The sequence below is a fragment of the Protopterus annectens genome, chromosome 9.part0 (assembly GCF_019279795.1).
Source record: "Protopterus annectens isolate FY-2018-M chromosome 9.part0, PAN1.0, whole genome shotgun sequence".
In the NCBI taxonomy this organism is placed as follows: domain Eukaryota; kingdom Metazoa; phylum Chordata; order Ceratodontiformes; family Protopteridae; genus Protopterus; species Protopterus annectens.
This window is the reverse complement of record NC_056743.1, coordinates 1527925242-1527944633: the sequence shown is the minus strand read 5'-3', so window position 1 is coordinate 1527944633 and position 19392 is coordinate 1527925242. Positions and strand designations below refer to the sequence as shown.

The window sequence follows — 19392 nt, the reverse complement described above, 5'->3', positions numbered from 1 at the left end:
GAATGCGTAAATGTCGAATCTGCCATTGTGTTGTCGTGTTCATGACGTGTGGTGCGGTTTGTGGATTTAGCTGGGGATTCAGGTAAGTGGTGTTCTTGTAAGGGTATTGGGTAGGGATTTTATTGTGTGTGTCAGTGTGTGTAGTGGTGAGTTTTATGTGTTTGTGTGTTTAGTGCGACCTCAGAGTTAGTATATATAAGTAGCAGGGGTGTGGGGGGTGCAGGGGGCTTGCACCCCTGCTTATAGGTAGGGTAGGTGTGTTTGTTTGTTATGTTGTGTTTGCATGTGTTTTGTTTGTTTTATTGTCATTAGGTAGTTGTATGTGTGCTTGTTTGTGTGGTGGTGTGTGTCTGTGAATGATCGCGATTTTGAATTTTGTGGTTGTGGGTGCCAGTTTTTTGGGCTTTTGGCTTTATAGTCTCGAGATACTAAAATTCAGTATTTTAGTATTTCAAGATTATAAAGTGAACCCACATAGATATATATATATATATATATATATATATATATATATATATACACACACACACACACACACACACACACACACACACACACACATATATATGTGTCTACTTCAGTAGACCGAAATCCCACTTACCCGACTTTTACAATACTGAGATGACAAAGCTAAAAATCCATAATACCGATGTCCCAGAACACCGACATTTCACTCCAGGTAAGTAACTGCTTGGCCACCATGGTGAACTTTGCCCCTTACCTCCGTTGTAGTGTGATCTTGGACTTGGTATATTTAGTTGCTGGGGAACAGTCCCCTGTAATGAGGGGGGGGGGGAAAAGCCCCCTACACGGGTGGGTTTACTTTGCTTTGGTTTTAATTTGTTTTTCAGGTTGGCCAAGAGGTTACTTACATGGAGCTGAAAGTTGTTCTAGGCGTGTCTATATTACATAGTCGAAGTTCCATAACTTTGACTGACATATGTTCAAACACATATGTCCGAAGTTACGGAAGTTTGACTAGCTATAAAAAAATAAAAATACAACAGACAAATAAAAAAATTTTTGTATGCAGGGGGCAAGCCCCCCTGCACCCCCTGCTACTTAAATATACCAACTCCGAGATCGCACCACATTGAAGTGAATGGAAACCTCCACTTATGGAGATTTCCATTCACACACTCAACCTTCTACAAATTCGAACATATGGTCTCGACCATATGTGGTTCGAAGTTGTAAAAGTTTGACTACGTGATAGGAACCAGTTCCAGGCATATACTACTATTATAGCTGGTAAATATACACACACACACACACACACACACACACACACACACACACACACACACACACACACACACACACACACACACACATATATATATATTCTGGGAATTATAGGATTACAGCATGGGGCCAGGGGGGAAGAAGACCAATGCACTGGGGGGAGGGGGGCTTAATATCAGGTATATCTTGAGGGGGCAGCTGATGCCAATGTTATCTCAGGACTGGGGCAGCTAAATGGGTGAAGAAATACCACAGGTTGACATGGTATATTATTCTGACAATTTTTGGTATTTCAAAAATTGTTGGGGGAATGAGGACCCCTGAATTAACAGAATTTTCTACCTGACTACTTTCAACCATTGAAGGAATTAGGAAATGAACGAACAGGCTTGACATTGCTTTGTCTGTGACTGCGATGTGATGACTGATCAGGATTTATTCTGTTGTATGTTTGCATTTGTGCCATAGTACTTGTCTGCTTCATTACAATGGAATATTTTGTAGATTGCAGTGCAGTGTTGAGTAAAATGTTCTCAACTATTTGCATGCCTACATTCCAGTTATGTGCCAGTCATGTGATGCGACACATTGAAATACTGGATTCAGCATTTCTGACTTCTACAAGTAGCAATCTCTCTAATCCCAATGCTCTACAACATTTTCAGAGTTCCTTCTAAAAATCTGCAATATTTTCATGTTGTTATTGTCTTTTTCTAAATACAGAAGGTGTTTTTTTCCATTTCCCATTTAACATTTATTTGTCCTTATATACTCCACAGTCACAACACCAAATTATATTAAGACTGAAGAAACTTTGAGTCAAACCTGAAAGTCTAGACTTGAGGGACAATCAAATACTGCCTAATAAATTGTTAATTTTCTATAAAGACTCTTCCAGTGACCAGACCAACACTGACACAGAAATTCAACAGCCATTTATTCAGTTAAAAAATCTGTTATAACTATTCAGAGGTCAACTGTTTTAATTTAGTCCAGAAGCAGAATATTGCTAATATGTATCAATTCCTCATTCTTAACTAAATACACTCTAAATTATGGTTAAGGAAGTAAAATGAAATAGCCTGTTAAATTGTGAAAAACAGAGTGATACAAATTTGTTTATTGTTTAACAGCTTTTCATTTACCCCATTTCATAATTACATATGCTGTTATCACAACTACTGTGATGTTTAGACTTACTTTGTTTCTTCTTTCTTGCAGGAAATCAAAGATTTTTTAACCAGGTAAGTATACGTCATGGAAAATTCACTGTTGCATAATTGCCTTAGAATGTTAATCTTGTCAGACAGGATCCTTCTTCATACAACAGTAAATACCCACATAAAGTAGTAAATCATTTGACGCTTTGCTTTACACAGAATGTCAAGGAGAGCAAGAGAAAAAGAAATTGTCTAACTCATCAGTGCCTTTCATAACTAAGGCAGCACCTTTTTCACAATAAATGATCACCATATTTTGTCAAAAAGTGCTGTCAGTTATTAAGGCTCAATATTGCATCTATGTAGCTACCTTATTCAATAGTTTGGTAAAATATAAGGTACTGTTTTGGCTTATTTTGGCCATCAATTTGGCACATGACGTCCCTAGCTATCAGTAATTTTATATGTTGAAATGTTATCACCCATCACGTGCAGGACATAATATAAATTACTTATATTCTGTGTAGGTAGACTATGAAATTAAAGGAATGACACATCACCATATTCCTCGTAATTTATAGTTTAGTTGTAAGAAAACTGCTTTACACAGTTTTTTACAAAATCAGTAATCCTAGTTCCCACATGTTAACATTTTTTAGTGTTGATACAGAATATTGTTGTAGTGTTCATAGGGAAGCTAACCCTAGTGAGATGTGATCATACTGGGCAAGTAATTCAACAATCACAAGCAAAGGAAGCTAACATTATGTCAAAGAACTGTCTTCAGCAAACACTAGGTAAATGTGTGTGTAGGATAGTGAAGTAATCTCAAATCAGTCATCAGTTCTAGGCCGCATGAATTTAAATTACACTGCACCTAGAATCCATCACAGCATTAAAATAACAGCAAAGTGGGTGCAGATCACATTTCCCATGATTCAGTCAACATATTGGTCATGTGATATCACAAGAAGCGAATATAATTTGACATAAGTCCACACCCTCTTAAATCTTTTGGCTTTAGTTACTTATAGCATACAGACAGATTTGTGAGGATGTGAGGTATGCCAGGAAAACCAGTTGTGCCATTTGTGTGTTGATTTTATAACTCTAGAGACACTGACCTTTATCAAATGGTTGGTGTCTCTAGCCATCACAGCTCCTTTCCTGTGTATGCAACACAAGCACAGTCCTTTGTTCACTGTGCTCCTATATTAACTTTTGCTTTCCCTTTTCCCCACAGGTTAAGAACTGTGCAGCAAGGTCAATGGATACCACCTTAATTCATTTTGTGGATCCCCTTCAAAACATGTAATTACCAGAAAATCAATTCCAGATTCATTGAGATGACTTTGCTGAATTTTCACAACATTGAATTCCCAGAACAAAAACTAACCCCGGGTAAACAATCCCTTGACCACCAGGACAAAACAACAAACATCAAAACAAAAAAACCCTCCCATTGGGGTGCTTCACCCCACACACACACACACACGCACACACACACACACACGCACACACGCACGCACACACACACACACACACACACACACACACACACACACACACACACACACACACACACAGGTTCATAGGTTCATAGGTTCATACTAGGCTATCTGCCCTGGGGCAATTATAAGCCTAGCCCGATTCTGTATGGCTTATGCCACCCCTTGATTTGAGTATACTGTGCCCTTTTTAAGGTTTAGTTTACTGTGCCTCTGTCTAATAGTGACATGGGAGTAATCCCTGGGACAAACCTACGATCCCCCATCCACTTATCGAGATTCTTCTTGAAGAGATTCAGTGAGGTGCTCTGCCTCACATGAACTGGAATTCTATTCCAGAGTGAAGGGAGCCTCTGGGTTATGAACCTGTCCCTCCAGCAAGTTCTATTTATTTCTGTGCTGAGGTTCAAGTCCCTCGAGCGTGTGGCTCTAAGGGATTTAGATTTACTGAGGTGGAGCATGTCCATTAATTCTGGATTTGACATAGCTTTGTATGTCAGGCATAGATCTCCTCTAAGTAGAGCTGGAGTTTTTTTAACCGAGCAGCATATGGCATCTGTTTGAGACCCTTGATCCTCTTGGTGAGATACTTTTGGGGTCTTTCTAATTGCTGCAGGTGTCGGGTAAGGTACATCCCAAAAGGGCATTGTATTCTATGATGGTCCTGTTGAGGGATGAATAAAGGGCACAATTACCTCTCTTGATCTAGATGTGAAACCCTTCGTGATGAGGTGGGCTATGTAGAAGGTCTTTCTAACCACTTTGGCAATGTGGTTTTCAAAGGAGAGATTGCTATCAACTTGGGTCCCCAGGTCCCTAATAACTTTCTCTGTACTTAATGGGTTTCCACCTATGTGGTAATTTGTGGGCACATTGTTTTGCCAAAGGGTATGACTATACATTTTTTGGCATTTAGCTTTAAACCATGGCGCTGGCACCAGTTATCTGTCTCTGTGAGACCTTTTTGAAGGATGTTTGTGTCAGCTGGAGAGTTGATTATGGCACCCAGTTTGCAGTCGTCTGCAAACTTGGTGAGCCATAGTCCTCCCACGTTTGCCTGTACCTCGGAAAAGTATATACCGAACAAGAGTGGTCCCAGGACAGAAGCCTGTGGGATGCCACTTGTGACCGGTTTCGAGTCTGACATGGCTCCAGCAACTCTCACTCTGTGGGTTCTGTCTTTGAGCCAGTTTGCGACCCATCTTGTGACATAGGGGTTTATATTTAAGCTGGATAGCTTATCTATGATGCCCAAGTGGGGTATTGTGTCAAATGCCTTTGCAAGGTCCAGATAGGCTGTGTGGACTACCTTCCCTTCATCTATGGCTTTGGTGACTGTTTCAAAGAAGTCAACCAGGTTCAAAAGGCAGGATCTGCCCTTGACAAAGCCAAACTGGGTAGGATCTAGTGTCTGTAGGTCCCCAATGTCTTAGTTTATGAGCTCCATGATGATCCTCTCCATAGCCTTGCAGACTAAGCTAGTCAGGCTTATGGGACGATAGTTTCCAGGGTCCGTAGAGGCTCCACCTTTGTGGAGTGGGACCACTGTTGCTGTACGCCATTCTGTGGGCACATATCCTGTAGTGAGGCTGAGATTGTATAGCTGTTTTATTTGAGGGATTAGTTCCTCTTGTAGTTCATGTAGGACGCAGCCTGGGACGCCATCTGGTCCCATGGAAGCAGTGTTTTTTGCTTTGGAGAGGGCAGCCTTCACCTGAGCATCTGAGATGTTTGGGAGGCAGCCCTCTGCCGGGATAGATACTTGCTCTTTTGGGGCGAGGGGTGGAGAAGTTTGCACTGAACCTGTCTGCCAGGATATTGGCGATGTCTGTGGGTTCAGTGTATTTTTTGTCATTTAGAATCAACTCAGAACAAGTCTGGGAGTTGCATCCCAGGTTTCTAACATAACTGAAAAAGCCTTATGATTGTCTTTGGTGTCCTGTGCAATTTTTCTCTCGAAGCTGGCCTTGGAGGATTTTATGAGGGATCGTAATTTTTTGCTAGTACTGATCAGAGATGCCTTCCCTATTAGGGATTTTGCTCTATCATGTAGTAGCTTCCTCCTTCTGTTGTACAGTTTATTTATGGCAGGGGTCCGCCAGACTGGACGCCTGCCTTTGGATGATTGGGTCTTGGTTTTGTTTGGGATAGCATGATCCATGCATTCCTGGAGATGTCCGTAGAATGCATTTATATAGGATTCTGCAGTTTGGGCTGTAGTTTCCATTGGCCCTGGGGCCTTGAAAGATTCCACTTCGGTTTTGAGAAGTGAGAAGTTCGCTTTTGAGAAGTTTTTCACTGTGGTTTTCTGGGCTGGGGTGGGGTCGGGATGTGGACATCCAGTGAAATTAATTTATGGTCTGATCTTACCAATGAGGGATATACTTCTGGTGTGGAGCATAGAGTCCCCATGTTGGTAATGATCAGGTCTAGTATGTTGTCCCCTCTTGTGGGAGTGGTGACTAGTTGTTCCATAGCATTTGAGTTTATAATTTCCAGGAATCTTTGGGCTAAGGTGCTGGGGCTTGAGTAGTGCTCCCAGTCAATGTTTGGGTAGTTGGAATCACCCAATATAATGGTGTTCGGAGAGATCTTCATGTTCTCCAATGTTTTCAGGAAAGCCGAATGGGATTCCTGACTTTGAGAGGGTGGTCTGTAGGATGCTATAAACTGAAAAGCAGTCTTGCCCACTGTTAGTTGCACATGGATGGTCTCCGATACTTTGTGCAATGTCACTAACCTGGAGGTGTGGATATCCTTGATAAATATGGAAACTCCCCCTCCTTTTGTGGTTCGGTCCGGGTTTTGGGGCCGAAAAGCATGATATGAGGTATAGCCTGGTAGTGCTGGGGTGCTCTCTGGAGCCTTGAACCAGGTTTCTGTCACTGCACATATATCGATGTTCTCCATACTGAGGAGAGCTTTGAGTGCGTGCATCTTGAGGTTAAGACTTCTGGTGTTTAGCAGCATTATCCTTAGCTTCTTGTTCCTTGTGCTGTCTATGGGGGTGGGTTTGACTTTTGAGCCTTGCCTAAAAAAGGCACTATGGGGGTGGCCAGAGCCTTTGTCAATATCCGACAGCCCAGTGGTGACAGGTGCAAGCCGTCCCCAGTGAAGCAACGTGGCTTGTCGAGCATGTCATCCCAGGCTGACAGACACTGAATCCCCTTTGAATGACACCAAAATTTTAGCCAATTGTTAAAATCGATCATTTTGTCTTTGTACTGTGGCATCATTCTAGGTGAGGGTAAGATGCTGCTCAAGGTCAGGGTCATACCAGCCTGGGCTACATGATCAGAGAGCTCCTCTATGTCTCTTTTCATGTAGTCCAGGGAGGTACATCTCAGGTCATTCACACCAACATGTACAATGACTGAGTCATATTTGTATTTGCTTTGGAGTGACCTGATTGCTTGTGTTATGTGTCGGATCCTAGCACCCGACAGGCAGCTCACCATGACCTTCTCTTTATTCAGCCTGGTGAGCGGGATGTCAGTGTGTCTGACAATAGAGTCACCTATAACAAGAGTATCAGGTGTGTTATTCAGCCTTAAGGGCTGTGGTTGCTTGGCACACTGACTTTGTGGGTTATGTGTTGTGTGTGTTTTGTTTTGAGGTAGTGTTTGCTTGGATGTCTGCTTTGGAGGTCTCTGTTGCTTAGGTAGCTTTTTATTTAGAGCCTCCGAGTATGTTTTTGTGTATTTATGTGTTTGGTTCGCTGATGTGGTGGGACTATGTGATACTGGAATTGTGTTGTGTGAGGTTACCTTCTCCTCCTGATTGGTTACACCAGTTTTGAGATGAGAGAGCTCAGCCTCCAGTTTGGCTAAATAGTTGCATCTCTCACATATATTTGAACCTGTTTGGAGGAGGAGAGGGTTGTCCGTGTACATGAGACAGTTGTAACATTGCCTCAAAATTCCCAGATTTACCAGCTGGACTGGAGAGGAAACCACTGACTCACCTTTGGACATGCTAGATTAATAGGGAAACTGAATTTAAGACAGACCAATAGAGGACAGGGTAATCGTAGAGAGTATAAGAGTAAGTAGTGCTTATGGTTTAATAGTGCTAACTTGTAGGATTACTTAATTGGACCAGTGAAGGGCCTTAGAATGAGAATATGGTGTTTAAATTGAGAGATAGAGCAGTTCTAAGGGAAAAAGTGAAGAGCAGACTTTGTGGAGCCAGGAATAGTTTAAACCCAATTAGGCGGCGCTGCCCGCTGTTGCGCTATGCACAAAAATGCACAAAACCGCGCAAAAGAGGGCCAATAAAACTACAGTTTCAAGTCAGTAACCACTCCCACAAGGGCAAGCAGGCTGCTCAATGTTTTTTCACTGCCACTGATCAACAGAGAGACTTTCCTTTAGCTCAAGCAAAAAATGGCCTCACAGAAACTTGAGAGAAAAATCGCTAAGGACACTAAAGATAACCACAAAGCCTTCTTCAGCTATGTTAGAAACCTGGGCGGAAACCCTCGGATATGCTCAGAGTTGGTTCACAACAACAAAAAATACACTGAACCCACAGATATTGTAACATTCTGGCTGACAGGTTCAGTGCAAATTTCTCCCCTCCTTCACCCCCAAAAGAAGAAATACTTATCCCAGCTGAATGTAATCTCCCTGTCATCTCAGATGTCCAAGTGAGAACCACCCTAAACAAAGCAAAAAACACAGCATCAATGGGACCTGACGGTATCCGGTGCGTGTTACGTGAACTCCAAGAGGAGCTAAACCCACACATAAAAATGCTATTTATCCTTAGCCTTACTTCGGGATATGTACTTGAATACTGGCGTACAGCAACAGTGGTCCCACTCCACAAGGGGGGTGCCTCTACAGACCCTGAAACTACCGCCCCATAAGCTTAACTAGCCTGGTCTGCAAAGCTATGGAAAGAATCATTATGGAACTCATAAACAGAGACATAGGGGACCTACAGACACTTGACCCCACCCAGTTCGGCTTTGTAAAGGGCAGATCCTGCCTTTTAAATCTGGTTGACTTTTTCGAACAGTCACTAGAGCCATTGATGAGGGCAAAGCAGTCCATACAGCATACCTGGACTTGGCTAAGGCCTTCGACACAATACCCCACTCAGGCATCATAGATAAGCTAAACAGCTTAAAAGTAAACCCTTATGTCACTAGATGGGTTGCAAACTGGCTAAAGGACAGAACCCATAAAGTTAAAATCGCTGGAGCAATGTCAGACTCAAAGCCAGTCACAAGTGGTGTCCCACAGGGATCTGTCCTGGGACCCCTCTTGTTCGGCATTTATTTCTCAGATGTTAAAGCAAACATGGGAGGGCTGTGGCTGACAAAGTTCACAGATGACTGCAAACTAGGCGCCAAAGTCGATACACCAGCAGACACACACATCCTACAAAAAGGTCTCACTGAAACAGACAACTGGTGCCGTAGTCACGGCCTGAAGCTAAATGCCAAAAAATGTATAGTCATCCCTTTTGGAAAAAACAAAGTACCCACAAATTATCACATAGACAGCAACCCACCAAGTACGGAAAAAGTAATCAGAGACCTAGGGACCCAAGTAGACAGCGACCTCTCATTTGACACCCACGTTGCCAAAGTGGTTAGAAAAACATTCTACCTTGCACACCTCATCATGAAGGGATTCACATCCAGATCCAAGGATGTCATTGTACCCCTATATTCCTCCCTCATCAGACCCATGATTGAGTACAATGCCCCATTTGGTATGTACCTCACCCGGCATTTGCAACAGCTGGAGAGACCACAAAAGTACCTCACCAAAAGACCAAGGGTCTCCAACATATGTCTTATTCTGCCAGACTAAAGAAACTTCAGCTCTATTCAGTAGCATACCGCCTGCTCAGAGGTGATCTCTGCCTGACGTACAAGGCCATGTCCAATCAGGATCTGATGGACATGCTCCACCTCAAAAAATCCAAATCCATCAGGACCACGAGAGCTAAAGAATTAAACCTCGGCACAAGTATGAATAGGACATGCTGGAGGGATAGATTCATAACCCAGAGGCTTCCCATGCTTTGGAACAGGATCCCAGTTCATATTAGGCAGAGCCCCTCACTGACTCTCTTCAAGAGAAATCTTAATGAGTGGATGGGAGATCATAAGTTTACCCCAGGGGTCACATCTGTGTCACTGCTAGACAGGGGTACAGTAAACTAATTCTATTATATAAGGGGACCTTCATTGTGTCAACTACTAGACAGAGGCACAGTATTCTAGATTTATTCTGTACATTCTTGTACCATTTCATGGGGTGGCAAAAGCCACATCACTATGGCTAGGCTTACAAATGCCCCAGGGCAGATAGCCTAGTACTATACTATGAAACTATGAAACTATGAAACAGTTCAAGAACAGCAAGCCTGTAACTGAACTTTTTTAAATCTCAGAAAAGTGGGAAAAAAACAAGATTTTTTTGTTTTTTTGTTTTTTCAGAGATAGCAGAGGTTAACAAGTATCAACAAGTTATAACAGTGCATTGTAAATGACCCCACACAAGAGTGCTAGGCCAAAGACAGATAAAATGCAAGTTTTGAGAAAAAAACGATTTTAAAAATAAGTGCAAACAGGAAATTCAGTAAACAGCTCTAGGTTGTGCTCTAAATACAGTTACTAATGCAGAAATCAAATTTAACAAGCCAGAAAATGCTCAAAATAGGCGGCTATGCAGAAAAACTTAGCAAATAAACAGAGGAAAAATACTTAAAGTCTCAAAAGTGGCTCCTTTCTTCTCTCAGCATTTTCTCCTCTTGGCGGGTGCTTCACCAACAGCCAACAAGCCTGAAAAGACGCCAAAACCATGAGGCAACCAGGTTTTAAGAGAGGAAGATGAAGGAGTTTTGGAATTGACCCAAAATGGCCAATAAAACTACAGTTTCAAGTCAGTAACCACTCCCACAGGGGCAGGCAAGCTGCTCAATGTTTTTCACTGCCACTGATCAACAGAGAGACTTTCCTTTAGCCCAAGCAAAAATGGCTTCACAGAAACTTACAAACAGTTCAAGAACAGCAAGCCTGTAACTGAACTTTTTTAAATCTCAGAAAAGTGGGAAAAAAGCAAGATTTTTTTTTTTCAGAGAAAGCAGAGGTTAACAAGTATCAACAAGTTATAACAGTGCAGTAAATGACCCCACACAAGAGTGCTAGGCCAAAGACAGATAAAATGCAAGTTTTGAGAAAAAAACGATTTTAAAAATAAGTGCAAACAGGAAATTCAGTAAACAGCTCTAGGTTGTGCTCTAAATACAGTTACTAATGCAGAAATCAAATTTAACAAGCCAGAAAATGCTCAAAATAGGCGGCTATGCAGAAAAACTTAGCAAATAAACAGAGGAAAAATACTTAAAGTCTCAAAAGTGGCTCCTTTCTTCTCTCAGCGTTTTCTCCTCTTGGTGGGTGCTTCACCAACAGCCAACAAGCCTGAAAAGACACACACACACACACACACACACACACACACACACACACACACACACACACACACACACACACACACACACACACACACACCTAACTAAATATACCAACTCCAAGATCGCACTACAGTGGAGAAAGGGCAAGGTTCACCATGGTGGCCAAGTGCTTCTTTTCCTTGGGTTGGTTTTCGTTGTTCTGGGAGTTTGATATACTGAAGATTTGGTGAAGTCATCTTGATGAATCCAGATTCGATATTCTGGTGATTCGATGTTATGAAGAAGACCCGATTTTGTACACACACACACACACACACACACACACACACATATATATATATATATATATATATATATATATATATATGAATTGCTTTTATGTACAGCCATTGGAACACTTCCTCTTCAAGACAGAAAAATGGTCCCTACTACTTACTTTTAACCATGCGCATCCTTCCCTCATTAACAATGAAACCAATAAAAGCCAATCTCTGTAGGATAGAAAACAGGCTCCTACTACTATGTGCCAACCAAGTACTTCTCAGTCTTTGCTACTACTACAGCGCTCAACTGCTATGTAGTCTCCACTCAACTATGAAGATTGGCCACTTCTCAGAATTTAGCTGCTTACATACTTTTACACTTGTTTTACATATCCCTTTGTATAGCAAAAATATTTCAACTTGGGGCAGCATAAGTCAAGGGTAATAAAAGTTAACAGATACTTAAAAGTTAGAAAAATCTTAAGATACATAGGTCCTGTATCCCTCTGTCACTGAACTGATGTTCAGTGACAAGGGATACAGGACCTATGTCACTCCTACTCAATGACCTAATCACCATTACTTACATTTAGTTGTGTATTTCTTCTTAGGGTTCTGTAAGGATCCCTCTTCTATTTTCTGCACCACAGAGCTTTAATTTAGTCTTCTCTATGTTATCCTCTCTTATTCCTCAGTAGCCATTTGGACTGTTATAGCTGCTGGTCTTCTCACACAACCTAGTAACAAATTATCAATAAGCTTTTCTCTTGCCATTTCTAGAGTCATTGGTGGCAGCAGAAGCATCTCACTCTTTTCTGCAAACATTTCATAGTTATTGGTGGTAGCAGGAACTATCCTACCTGTCTTATGACACCTGGTGACAACAGGGGCCACTGCTACTTACTTGCATGCTTGCCATCTTCTTAAAAAGCTGCAAAGACCACCTATCACTGTTAATTACCTACTGCCTACTGCTGACAGCAGGGATATCAAGGAATGTGTTAACCCTTAATTTTAGCATGAATAAATCCCTTATTTAGGGTTATCATCCTCATTTCTCAAATTGTTAAAACCAACTTCATCTGTGTTCAGAGACCACCTTTAGTGAGGTATTGTTGGTTGCAAAGACTAATAATCTAATGTTCCATCTAATCTTTCGCCCTCACTGACATCCTTGCTAGTAGCAAATACTGGTAATTCAATTTTCCACTGTGCCTTTCTGAAAGAGAAATTCACTGCACTGAACTATTGAGTGTTCAACACTAAATCCCTGCTTACAAATTCAAGAAACTATTAGTACCTCCCTGGCCTGCCACTACTCACCTTACTACGCAATCACATAAGGTATCACACTGAATTTGACATCTTGGTATTGATTGGTATTGATTATTGAGCTGATGCTATGCCTTGCCAAAGTACAGACATCTGAATCATTACTAGTTGTCCTAGGCGGCAATAGACGCGGTCCATATCTTGTCAACAGAACAGACAATTAAATATTTGCATACTGCCCAAATTACTAGTAGGGTCTGTCTATAATTCAACTCTCCCCTGTCTCTGTGCAATATTTTATGCTCACCTCTACTCAGCCACATCTTTCTACTTGCAGGTATCTATATACATGATATTATGGCTGCTAATCCCTCCTACCATTACACACACCTCTTGCTGTAAACATACCAATCTCTCCTATGAAATTCCGTCTATACATATCCTGTATCAACTCAGTCTCTAACTTATTTAACTAACAGGTAGCTCCTCATGCAACTAGTACTTCTACAGAAAAACAGCAACATCTTTTACTATTTAACAAATTAACCGTACTTTATCACATTGCAATCCAAATTATCCTATCATGTGATCTCCTTCAAAATCCAGAGATTACCTTAGCTTTACATGATCCAACAACTATACATTTTATCAGATCTAAAGACTTAAAAAATGCCCTAAGAAATACTGTCAGCAGCAATAACAAATGTTCAGTGTTTGAAGCCAGGATAAACACAGAGCATCTATACATCCTGGTGCTAACATAATGTTAACAACAGAGTAAGTTTTGCCGATTGGCTCCATAGCATAGAGGGATAAAGCCTGGACTAAGGCCCAGGTACCCAGTGTCTGATTAGCAGCATGACCATTGGAAGGGCTGGACTGGGAGGGATGGGCTCACCTATCCAATATCAGCTTGCCTATCCTAGTGAGTGGGAGGCAGCATGATCTGCCATATTGGCAACGCCTACTGGGCAGGAGGTGATCACCTGTGGAAGATGCTAAGGCAGGCATGCACTGTTAAGTGCCAAATGTGTAAATGATTTGAGGATGATGTGAGTGGTTAGCTGGAATGGGGTGAGGTCCTTCATGGGAACAGTACATTAGTCCACTCTCTAACACATGTTACCTCCAGGGGAATGAACAGGCCAGTTAGGCTCCTGAAATGGAACAAATGAGATAGGGGACTTTCACCTAGTTCAGGGATACCTGGCTCTCACCTCTGGGGGAATAAATGAACCAATGGGCATAAGTAAAATAGCCATTGGACAAGCTGCTAGGAAGGTACTGAAAAAATAAAAAAACTTTTGTCCATCTAACTTCATTAGACAAAATTACTGTATACACACTGATGTCTGACCTGAAATCAGGAATAGAGGGGGGTCTATCTCATCAAAAATGATACAGGAATTTATGTATCTGAGATTTCTCCAGAGAGCCTTACCAATGATAAACTCCCATTCAGCATAAAGCCCACCTTAGAATAGGTAACTGTACACAACTACACATGGGTATTGTGTACATCCCTCCCCCTTCTTCACTCACAAAACTTGAAAACATATTAAACTATACATATCCAATGAGTAACTTTAAAACAGAATTATTCTAGGGGATTTTAATGTAAATGCATTAGGCACTAGATCCTCACAATTAAACAGATGTCTCAACTTGTAAAGCCTAGAGCAACTATTAAAGCATCCAGACAGGCCAAATCCAACAATAGGTAAATACACCCCCCCCCAATCTCATTATAACTAACACAGGACACAGCTGCAGAATAGTGGAAATCCTACATAACAATCTTAGTGACAATTGTCTGTTTTTTCTCAGTATGGTCATTTAAATGCTGAAAAAGTCCTGCAAACTGCCATTCTCATGCCAGTATCCAAAAGTAAAGACTTGGACATCCATGCCCAAATAGAACCCACTAAAAGGTTCTCCAGTTTACAAGTTTACAACCAAGCATATCCCAATACAGCAATCATATGTTATTGAACAGTTCTCAGTAGTTCAAGATAATATATTTTCTGTGCCTTGTAGTCAGCTAAGGCAATGAATTTATCCTTTCTTTCAACTGAAGTAAAATCCTTAATGAGGCAAAGAAATAACACTTGGAGGAAACTGAAGAAGAATCAACTTAACACTAGGCTCCATCTAAAATACCTAGAGCTCAGGAGAAAAAAACATACAGGTTATTAACAAACACAGCTAATGCTACATAGCTTTGAAATAGGCAACCAGCTGTAACTTCCAGCAGCAAACACTTTGCAAAGCAATTAAGGATTTAATAAGTCATATAGCGCACAGAAGTTCAGCAGAAAGTTCAGATAACAGCAATGTTAATGTTGATGAGGCTCTATACTGAGGTGAAGTCTTACTCTAAAATGGCTTCTTGGCCACTAAGTTTCTATCTTATAATGTACTATTAAGTCTACTTGGCCACAGGCATTGTACCGTACTCTCCTCAAGTTACACTGTTATGAAAGTTCACTTTACCACTGTCCTACTGTTATAAAGTGCTATGGGTCTTAACTTTGTTAATGTAAGCACACATTTTGATCTACCTTTGAATGATTTTTCATATCATTGTATTGCTTGTGTGATGCTCCTCCTTTGAGCCAGTGATCAAGGAGTCTTAATCCTCACAATGGACAATGGTGAGGGACGTTCACTTGGAACAAAGATAGAGAGACACAGTACTTCCAGATGCAGCTCTCTGCACCAAGCACAATTTCCTTTAAGAGCACACAGGGAACATACTCCATCCTAGGGCTGGGCTTCCTCTCTTTCTCTCTCTATAGGCCCCAAATAAGACTCCCCACTGACACAGCTATAGAGCTGAGTCCTCAGATGAGTGTTCCAAGCCAAGTCCTCCACCACCCTCAATGTGAAACCAGCGCTCTGTGTCCCTGCTCCAAGTAGCTGACACACATACTATTTAAGATTTGAACACATCCAATGCCAGCTACTGTAAGTCTCTTACAAGGGTAGCCAGCTATACTGATTAAAATTAATACTAATACTAATTGTAATGTTTGACCAATGCAGCAAAGTTTTCAGGAGCGGCCACAGTGAAACCAAATAAATATAAGTACTCTCAAAGGTTAAAGTATTCTCTAAAAGACCAGCCACAATAAAAATTTTAAATATATTTAATAATAAATAATAAAAAACATGAAAAATACTAAATATCTCTTTAAAATAAACACCAGAGTTTCAATCACAGGAAATATTAAAAATAACAAAGATGGATAGATTCACACAGATACAGAAAAACAGTACTTAACTAATCTCACTATACTTTTCTGATTGGTCTAAAGAATTACTATCCCCTAGTTCATTTACTAGAGCAAGGCAAGGTGAAGTGGTTGAGTGATTCTTCTTTGTCAAGTTTCAAAAACAGACTGCCCTGACTCTGAGATTTATGTCTCATCTAGTATTAAAACATCATTCCAGTGCTGGATTAAAAAATGACATCACATACATCTGGTCAGCTTATTTCTGGTTCCCACACTACCCCCTTTACTAGAAACTGAACCAGACTCTAGCACATATGTGTTACCACACACACACACACACACACACACACACACACACACACACACACACACACACAGCTTTGCTAAGATGTGGTATGGCATCTGGAAGCTATAAAATCATTTCAAAAACTTCCACACTTCCAAGGTAGCAGTTAGTTCACCCCTAAGGACAATACAGTAGGAATCCTAGCCCTGGTTTTCACAGACATTTTGTTTCTAGCTGCAACCAGAACTGTAAAATATAATCATTATGGCCTAAACCAGGTCATTTAATTTCAGATTATTTCTCAAAGTTAGCTGGATTGAGATTAACTCAATGTATTTTTTCACTATTGTATATTCAAACAGCCAATGTTTTTTTTTCACAGTATTGTATGCTCAAACAACTCATCACATAATGTATGTATGTATGTATGTATGTATGTATGTGTGTATGTATCTGTGTTACTTAGTCTATTATGTTGAAGTTTTCTGTCCTGGCCTCTGCTGAAAATGTTTTGTTTACACCGAGATGACTTTCCTGGTCAATAAGAGCAATAAATAAAGTATAATAAAATAAATTTGGGAAACCACAAGTAGCATGGATAATGCTAGGATATAATGAATTTCTTTTGCTAATGATGACTAAATATATATATATATATATATATATATATATATAGGTCCACTTTGTAATTTCGAATTTCAATCGAATCTCGAATTTCAGTATTTTGAAATCACAAAGCCAAAAACCCAACCACAACTCACAAACTCGAAAACACACAACCGTGAAATTCTAAATCCTGTACCCATGCTACACATACAGTACACACATAAACATACACAAAACTTCCCCCCACAATCAAACAAACTAATCTAAACTACATATTCAAGTAGCTACAAGTACTACATCTTAAAGTCAGTACATCAGCAAAATCCACAGCAACATATGCGCAATTTAAAGTGTGGATCCCTCTCATCAGCTGTAGCATTAAATGTTTATTTTAATCTTTATTGTCATTATCCAGGGGGCTCTGTAGCATCTTTATCCCAAACAAGAGCTCTAGAGAGAGCCATGTGGCTCTGATGAGAACCATGTGCATGAGAGGCTGAGTGGTAGAATTCTTGTGTTGCAGACAGCAGGCCCAGCTTTGATTCCTTGTCAGATCAACATGGCATTCATTAGCTTGGCAGTGAGTGCAGAGGAGTAAATCTATGAGCTGTTAATGAGCTGCTTCCTGCAGTCCACCACTAGAGTCCCTAAGGCATCATTTTCTTACTACATGATCCTGAGTAAGTCACTTAAGTAGAAAGTGTCCTGGTACAATTGTCAAATTGTGCTTGTCTCCTCAGTGGTCTTCTAGTCATATGCCTAGTAACTACCTGGGAACCAATACATACTAGATAGTTCAAAGCTCTTATGGACAAGGTACTAGAGGTATATGAAGAGCACCCCGATTTCCTCTTAAAAGTCACACTGGCTAGTGGTATGGACTTCTTGGAGTGAGAAGAGGTGGAAAAAAAAATATCCTGCCTTTCCGTAGGCAGCATAAAGAGCCTGTCTGATCTCCTCAGTGCTACAGGCAGATAACTCAGTGCTAGCTTTCCTTACAATACTAAATGTCTTGAAAAGATTAGATGACTATCCACACTGATTCCAGAATTCATATGATCTGTTTATAGGTTCATAGGTTCATAGGTGTGTACTAGGCTAATGGCCCTGGAGCCTTTACAAGCCTAGCCCAAAAAGATTGCTCAGGCAGAGTGCCACCCAATGTTAGTTCACAGTGCCCCTATTCAGTAGGGCAACTGGAGTGATCCCTGGGGTGAACTTTCTGTTACCCATCCACTCATCAAGATTCCTCTTGAAGATGGCCAGCAAGGTGCTCTGCTTGACATGAATGGGAAGCTTATTCCAGAGTATGGGCAGTCTCTGGGAGATGAACCTGTCCCTCCAGCATGTTCTATTAATTGTGGTAATGAGGTTGTGATCTCTGGAGTGTGTGGTGGGGGGATTGGGATTTCTTTAGATGTAGCATTTCAAGTAGGGCTGGGTCAGACATGGCTTTGTAAGTCAAGCAGAGATCACCTCTAAGTAGATGATAAGAGACTGAGAACAGATGAAGTTTCTTGAGTCTGTCCGTATAGGACATGTGTTTAAGGCCTAGGATCCTTTTTGTGAGGTACTTTTGTGACCTCTCCAGTTGCTGTAGGTGTCTGGTCAGGTACATGCTAAACGGGGAGTTATATTCATGATTGGTCTAATTTGGGATGAGTAGAGAGGGATAATGACCTCTTTCTTCCTGGATGTGAAAACTTTGGTTATAAGATGTGCCAGATAGAAGGACTTTCTGAACACAGTGGCAATGTTTTGGTTGAAGGTGTGGTGGCTGCCGACCTGGGTGCCCAGATCTCTTATGGCCCCTTCAGTATTCAGTGGGCTCCCATCAATGTGGTAATTCATGGGAACTGAGTTTTTTCCAAAGGGGATGATGATGCATTTTTTGGCAATAAGCTTCAGGCCATGGTTCCAACACCAGTCAGTCATTAGTCTCTAAGAGACCTTTTTGTAGGATGTCTGCATCACTTGGGGAGTTGATAATGACTCTTAGCTTGCAGTCATCAGTGAACCTGGTCAGCCTGAGTCCTTCTGTGTTGGCCTGGACTTCTGAGAAGTAGATGCCAAATGGGAGAGGGCCCAGAACCGAGCCCTGTGGGACTCCACTCATGACTGGTCAACAGTCTGACTTGGAATCCGCAACGTTCACTTTGTGGGTCCTCTCTGTGAGCCAATTTGTAACCCACCTAGTGAAGTAAGGATTGATGCCTAGTTTGGTGAGTTTATCAATGATACCTAAGTGGGGAATGGTATCAAAGGCCTTGGCCAGGTTGAGGTAGGCTGCATGCACTGCCTTACCCTCATCCACAGCCTTGGTGACTGCCTCAAAGAAGTCAACCAGGTTCAGCAGGCAGAATCTCCCCCTGATAAAGCCAA

The 19392-nt window shown here is 41.2% G+C and overlaps 1 protein-coding gene across 1 annotated transcript in view; it reads left to right on the top strand.

Moving 5' to 3' along the window:
- The window catches only part of LOC122812160 (zinc-binding protein A33-like), a 416491-nt gene that overhangs the window by 276737 nt on the left and 120362 nt on the right, over positions 1-19392 (top strand). Inside the window, exon 4 of the mRNA XM_044084481.1 lies at positions 2467-2489. Within this exon, the coding sequence (XP_043940416.1) occupies positions 2467-2489 (23 nt within the window). The remainder of the gene's footprint in view (positions 1-2466; positions 2490-19392) is intronic.